A 6,921-nucleotide genomic window follows, 5' to 3' on the forward strand; every position below is an offset into this window, starting at 1 on the left:
GAGAATCTTTGAAGACATGCAATCGAGAAGTAGTCTTTCTAGACATGTGAATGGTAAAGTTTCTATTTATTTCTTTATTTTTTAAGTATATCGAATTATTAAAACATAAACAGTTCTAGTCTTTGGGTTTAGTTTTTTTTTTAAACGTAGCAATCCTTTGGGAATCCAACTGAGTTTAAAAAACAAATATGTTGAGAAGATTATTGAATCAGCCAGTACTTCTCTCAAAGAGTTTGAGGTTCCCTTCATACATGCTTGGATGCTTCTTTAGGTAAACGCTACTTAGAAGATGAAAAATCTAAGTGATACAATATGCCTGTGACAAAGTAGGTTTTTTTTTTTTAAGTTTGTCTTCAGGGCTCAATCGTTGTCCCTGCAATACGCTCTCTAGATTGCATAAGAGATATTCCACACAATAACATGGTTAGTTTCCTCTTTCTATTTTCTGAGATTGATTGATATAATTTGAATACTGGTTAGTGTTCGATTGATCTTCTGGTTAGTGACCACACTTAGTAAGTAGTAGTATAATTGTATGGATACTGAATAAAGCAAATATTTTATTTTCTAGAACAATATCTTAAAACATATAGAAAAAAAACCTTGTGAAACGCATAAAAAAGAAACAAAAATAGAGGATGCTCTAAAACAAACTTCAAGTTTTACTGGATAATTAAAGCTGAAAGCTTACACCAACTCTTTTGGAATACCTTCAGTATGGGTTCCTTGGAATCCTGAATACAAATAGATAATAGACAGTTACTAACAAATTATATACACAATCACACTTCCTCGGTTAAGGAAAATGTAGGATGGTAGTACCTCATACCGAACGCTTGAATTACCATTAAAAACGAAACGCAGCCATGTTGCTTTATTTGGGTTTTTTGCTCTGGTATAGTGAATGAAGGAATGACTAACATCCTCCTTGGTTTATATAGGATCTACAATGGACTTATGGCAAATATATGTGTAATCATATGCAATAAATGGAATCGAATTAGCTTGCCAATCACTTTGAAATGGACTTCAAATATATTATACCATAGATAGGTCATTGATACAATATTCTCTATAAATGTAGTATTAAGTCACGCAATCAACATAAATGTTGACGATATATAAGGGATTTCGTGGCTTATAAATAATTACCCTTGTCAATACCAACCTAAATTAAAAAATGCATATCATACGTATTTAAGGGACGTACTTAGTAAACTATTAGTCTAGATACATTCCACGCTCAAATTCCATAAACCGGCATACAATAAGAATAATAATCAATAACTAAAAGATCATGGTTTAATCTGGTTCTTCTTCATCGAATTCATGCAAAAAAACCTTAAAAAATTTGTCGTTGTATGGAGAACGAACTTTCTCGCAAAAAAACATAAGGATGAATACATGAAAATTATGTTAATTTGACAAAGAACAATGTTTCAGTTAAAAAGGTATGTTAATGAACTGAGAACAATGTATTTGGTGCCATGTAATTTAAAAAAAAAATTATTAATTCATTGTTCTTTTTATGTACTTTTGTCAATTTGATTGTTTAGAATGCATACGTAATATAGACAAAAAAACCTTGAATATGGCTAAATAGTGCAGGTGGTTGTATTCACGTAATATTTTCGTCAAACTTCTCGGATTCAAGTTAAGAAGGACCAACGATAATTTAAATTTTAATATAAGGTAATGTTCAAGAGAGAATGACCAACGATGATTGTATATGGTAATGGCATTTGATGTAAATACTCTTAGACAGTTACTAACAAATTATATACACAATCACACTTCCTCGGTTAAGGAAAATGTAGGATGGTAGTACCTCATACCGAACGCTTGAATTACCATTAAAAACGAAACGCAGCCATGTTGCTTTATTTGGGTTTTTTGCTCTGGTATAGTGAATGAAGGAATGACTAACATCCTCCTTGGTTTATATAGGATCTACAATGGACTTATGGCATATGCGTAATCATAGGCAATAAATGGATTCAAATTAGCTTGCCAATCACTTTGAAATGGACTTCTAATATAGGGTCCGATTGGTAATGATTGTAGCTTTAAAATTTTTACTATAGAAAAAAATCTGTAGACTTTTTGCTGTGGCTTTAAATTTTATTGCTGTAGAATTTTATGGAAAGCACTAAAAAATTGCTTTGGATATTTGGCTCTGCAGAGCACTTGTACAGCTGTAGGTTATTTCAAGAGCTGTGGTTTCAAAAAAAATTTTAAGCTTGATTGCTTTGAATTTGATGCTGTAGAAATAAATATGGATGTGGACAGCACCTACAGCAACTACCAATCACCCACATATTCTCTGTTTTCTTTTACAACATATATTCTCTGTTTTTTTTACAACATATATTCTCTGTTTACCATAGATAGGTCATTGATACAATATTCTCAATAAATGTAGTATTAAGTCACGCAATCAACATAAATGTTGACGATATATAAGGGATTTCGTGGCTTATAAATAATTACCCTTGTTAATACCAACCTAAATAAAAAAATGCATATCATACGTATTTAAGGGACATACTTAGTAAACTATTAGTCTAGATACATTCCACGCTCAAATTCCATAAACCGGCATACAATAAAAATAATAATCAATAACTAAAAGATCATGGTTTAATCTGGTTCTTCTTCATCGAATTCATGCAAAAAAACCTTAAAAAAATGTCGTTGTATGGAGAACAAACTTTCTCGCAAAAAAACATAAGGATGAATACATGAAAATTATGTTAATTTGACAAAGAACAATGTTTCAGTTAAAAAGGTATGTTAATGAACTGAGAACAATGTATTTGGTGCCGTGTAATTTAAAAAAAAATTATTAATTCATTGTTCTTTCTATGTACTTTTGTCAATTTGATTGTTTAGAATGCATACGTAATATAGACAAAAAAACCTTGAATATGGCTAAATAGTGCAGGTGGTTGTATTCACGTAATATTTTCGTCAAACTTCTCGGATTCAAGTTAAGAAGGACCAACGATAATTTAAATTTTAATATAAGGTAATGTTCAAGAGAGAAGGACCAACGATGATTGTATATGGTAATGGCATTTGATGTAAATACTCTAGTAAAAAATGGATAGTTTAATATGTAGGCTGAGAGTGATTGTGGTGTTGCCACCTCAGCATGGCACCCTTGTAAATAACTTACACATTGAAGGTTTCTTTTTTAAAATGTTCCTCCATTAATAAGAAAGGGATTCATTCTAAGTATTATATTTTCTTTGTTTAGATTTTTCATTACGTACTTTACTTCAGTATAACCCGAATCGAACAGAAACATCCGAATCCAAACAATGTATGATTGCTTTACCGGTTCTAGGATGCATAAAAAATTAGAACCAAAACCAAAGTTTTATTATCCGAATTCAATATGTACTTAAATTTTTTATAAATGGGATCTAGGAAGGTAAAACCAAATATCCAAAAAACCTGAAAAACCCGATCCGCACTCGAACATCTATCCGAACGCCCATGCCTAGTTTCAACCATGTGCCATTGAAGCTAAGTCGCCTGGTTTTGTATTTCTTTCAAGAAACAATCTTTTGAATTTGCTTCCGCACGTAATGTTTGTTTGTCAAACATAATTTTTTTTAATGTCCCACCACTCTATTTCTAGATTCAGTCCACAGCAGTAGAAGAGGAATATGTGTATATGAGGGAGTACAATATTCCAAAGGTAATGTAAATCAATTGGAAACAGTAAGATTGAAACGATACAAAATGCTTGTTCTTAGCAATGATCTCAGGAAACAAAACAAAATATAAAAAAACCACCAACAAGATCTTTTATAGGATCTGTGGCTTGGCCAAGTTCTTATTTGCTATATCCTTCTCATGTGTGTGTATATACAGAAAAGATTTTCTTGTGTTGTCTTGTCAGGTATATGCTGTTTTAAACCGGAGATTCAGAATCCTGAGCTTCTTTAGTTTCATCTCCAAGAAGGTTTTTGGTGAGTGACTCATGATCTTCTTCTTGACTTGACGCTTCATTCAACTGTCTTTTCTCCTCTGTTTTACCCCAAAGGACTAAGTACAGCCCCAACATTATGAACACTGAGCCAACAATGCTGCACACAAGTAAAGTACTAAATATTAATATCTTCTTTTAAACTATGTGCAAGACCATGTTCTAAAAGTTTCCTCTTGTGAACTTACCTTCCAGAGTAAAGTTGATCACCGAGGACAACAAATGCCATTGCAGCTACTAGAAGTGTCTGGAGTGGTTGAAAGACAGCAACAAAGACAGGACCGCCTTTGTAAATACACCATGTTTGAAGATAAACCACCAGACCAGACGCCACTATTCCCTGTAAGATTCTGTCTTTGTTAGCTCAATTTTTGGACTCAGAGATCTTGAGCATGCACATAGAAAAAAAGAGAATTACCGCGTATAGGATGGTGAAGAGCTCTTCCCATGAGCCAATGATCCAATTGCTGGGATCAGTCTCAACAAACAGAGCAATGACCAGAAACTGAATCAGACCAAAGAAACATGTGAATGATGTTAAAGTGAGCTTCGCTGGGTACTTCTTTAGGACAGGAGCTTGAAGAACCATCCAAGCAGCCCATGACAAGCAGTGTCCCATAAGGTATAAGCATCCAAGTGTCCAGTTCTGAGACTTGTTAATGGATTCAATCTCGTCATGAGAGTGGTGGGTTTCTTGCGCCGTAAGACTTCTGCGAAGAAGTGGGAATCCTCTGTACAATGTGATGGTTGTTGCTCCGCCTATGCTCACTATAGTCCCCAACACTTTGGCTACACCGTGTCTTCGAACAAGGTTTATGTGCTCGATCCTTGAAAATTGATGAAGCTCAACGTTAGGATATGGATATAAAGATGATAAATTCCCTTGAAAGGATTTTACTTGAAATTAAAGAGGTTAAGGTACCTTAGGGTACAAGCCATGATGAAAGTGATTGCAGGAACAGAGTTCTGCACTGCTGAAGCAAACGTTGGAGATGCATATGTCAGTCCTAAGAGGTAGAATCCTTGATTTGCTGTGATTCTGATGTCGATTGGATCAGATGGAAGAAAACAAGAATCAAGTTTCATACTTGTTAAGAATAAAATTGATTATTGATTAAAAAAAAGGAATGTTTCTTACCCTATCAGTGCTAAGAGAAAGAACTGAACAAGTAAAGAGAATCTGAGAGGAGGCCTTTCCTTCCTAAGAAACACACAAAAAAAAAGATTTGATTGACATCTTTTTTTTTTTTTTTGTTCAACCGAATACTTAAATTAAAAAACCTGAGCCTGAAACCCAAATGTTTAGGTTACAATAAAATGAGGAAGATGGACCTTTGCCAAACAGTCAGCAGACCCATATGAGACACAAATAACAAAACATTCTGGTTCTACCCAAGAAACCCAAATGAGATTAAAAGAAGAAAACATTATCCAAAAAGATATATATATATATATATGTATATAATTTCTTCTTACACAAGCAACCCTTGTGAACTCAAAAGAATAAACCTATATGGTTTACCAAAAAAGAAATCCACATCTCAGACCAAAGGATAAACATTGTCTTTCCTACTCAAGAAACCACATATGAAATCCAAATGACAAATCTCTGGTGTTACCAAGAAACATATATGAGACAAACCAAACACATTGTTTATCTTGAGACAAACCAAACATATATGAGACAATCCAAATTAAACTCTAGAACCAAATGCTCGTTGAACCATAAAGCCTCGGCGAGCTAAAGGATTAAAAGGAAGACTGTGAACTTACTTCTCCAAAAAGTAAGCGAAAGGACCAATGAGAAGAAGAGCAAGAATGTTTCTGTAAACAGGATAGACCACTTTACTAACACCAATGTTAAGTGCAACTCTTGAGACAATGTGGAAACCTGCGAAACAGAATTGTAAAGTTATCAAAGCTACAAGAAGCTTCATCTTCTCAGATACTACTGCTTTTCCCATCTCTCTTATTCTTCTTTTACTTTATAAAATCTTATATTTCTTTCTGCTTGATTTTCTTTTGTTCTCCCTTTCTTTATATGTACTTCCGTATCAAGATTACTCTTATATGTGAGTGTGCGGTGGTACAGTTTGAGATTTAAAATAAATATTAAATTAATTATTATTTAGTAAAATGAATGATTGGCTGTATCAGAGAACTCTGATGGGTAAAATTCTTCAAGGGAGGCCATTATATTTGTGTAGTAATGATTATAAATAATGATGTAAGATGGTATACATCTTGACTAGATTAACAGGCACAGGCTTAGGATGGTAGTTTTTGAGATTTTTATATTTTTATTCTTTGCGCTGACTCAAATATGCTGGGTGCATATATGTATATATATATAAAATTACTATTCAGCATTTTTTTTATCACGAACTATGATAATACCATTGCAATATCATTCAGACGCCAACTACCAATAGGTTTTATTAAAAGAGCAAATATATTTTGATATTTAGTCAAAAAATAAATTTGATATTCAATATATATAGATATAAACATGATACGATATATGAATTCCATAATTCAAGAAATAAATGTAAAGTCGTCCCATGTTTAGCAAGCAGACAAACACAGATCAGTTATATGGTTGTCTCGATCCCTGTCTCCCTAGATTCATTTCTCGAAGACTTTGTACAAGTGAATAACTAACAAACTAACGACAGCCTAAGAAAAGAATGGTGCATCGCATCTCCTGTTTCACACTTATTGCGTGTACTCCATATTACTTTTCTATTTGTGTGTTAGTAAAAACTTGAGCTTAATAATCTAAAAATCAAAGTTAGAGTTACCTAAGAAAATTCTCATAAGCTGAGAGCTCTGATGGCGAACCCCTGGTTCCCTGGGAACAGTAACTCCGTTCTGTCTCCGCTGCTTCGCACCGCTGATGATAACCCCCCGGACCCCTTCCCTCC

The 6,921-nt window shown here is 33.6% G+C and overlaps 1 protein-coding gene and 1 pseudogene across 1 annotated transcript; one reads left to right on the plus strand and one right to left on the minus strand.

The window, feature by feature from the left end:
* LOC106300123 overlaps positions 1 to 6,921 on the plus strand; it is a 77,787-nt pseudogene that overhangs the window by 31,503 nt on the left and 39,363 nt on the right.
* Positions 3,838 to 5,971, minus strand: LOC106300124 (WAT1-related protein At3g18200-like). The gene is made up of 6 exons (XM_013736201.1): positions 5,771 to 5,971; positions 5,136 to 5,198; positions 4,920 to 5,036; positions 4,416 to 4,824; positions 4,186 to 4,337; positions 3,838 to 4,097 (listed from the first exon to the last, which is right to left on the minus strand). The coding sequence occupies exons 1-6, from the start codon at positions 5,959 to 5,961 to the stop codon at positions 3,923 to 3,925; spliced, it is 1,107 nt and encodes a 368-aa protein (XP_013591655.1). The 5' UTR covers positions 5,962 to 5,971; the 3' UTR covers positions 3,838 to 3,922.

This window comes from Brassica oleracea, chromosome C6 (assembly GCF_000695525.1).
Source record: "Brassica oleracea var. oleracea cultivar TO1000 chromosome C6, BOL, whole genome shotgun sequence".
Classification (NCBI taxonomy): Eukaryota; Viridiplantae; Streptophyta; class Magnoliopsida; order Brassicales; family Brassicaceae; genus Brassica; species Brassica oleracea.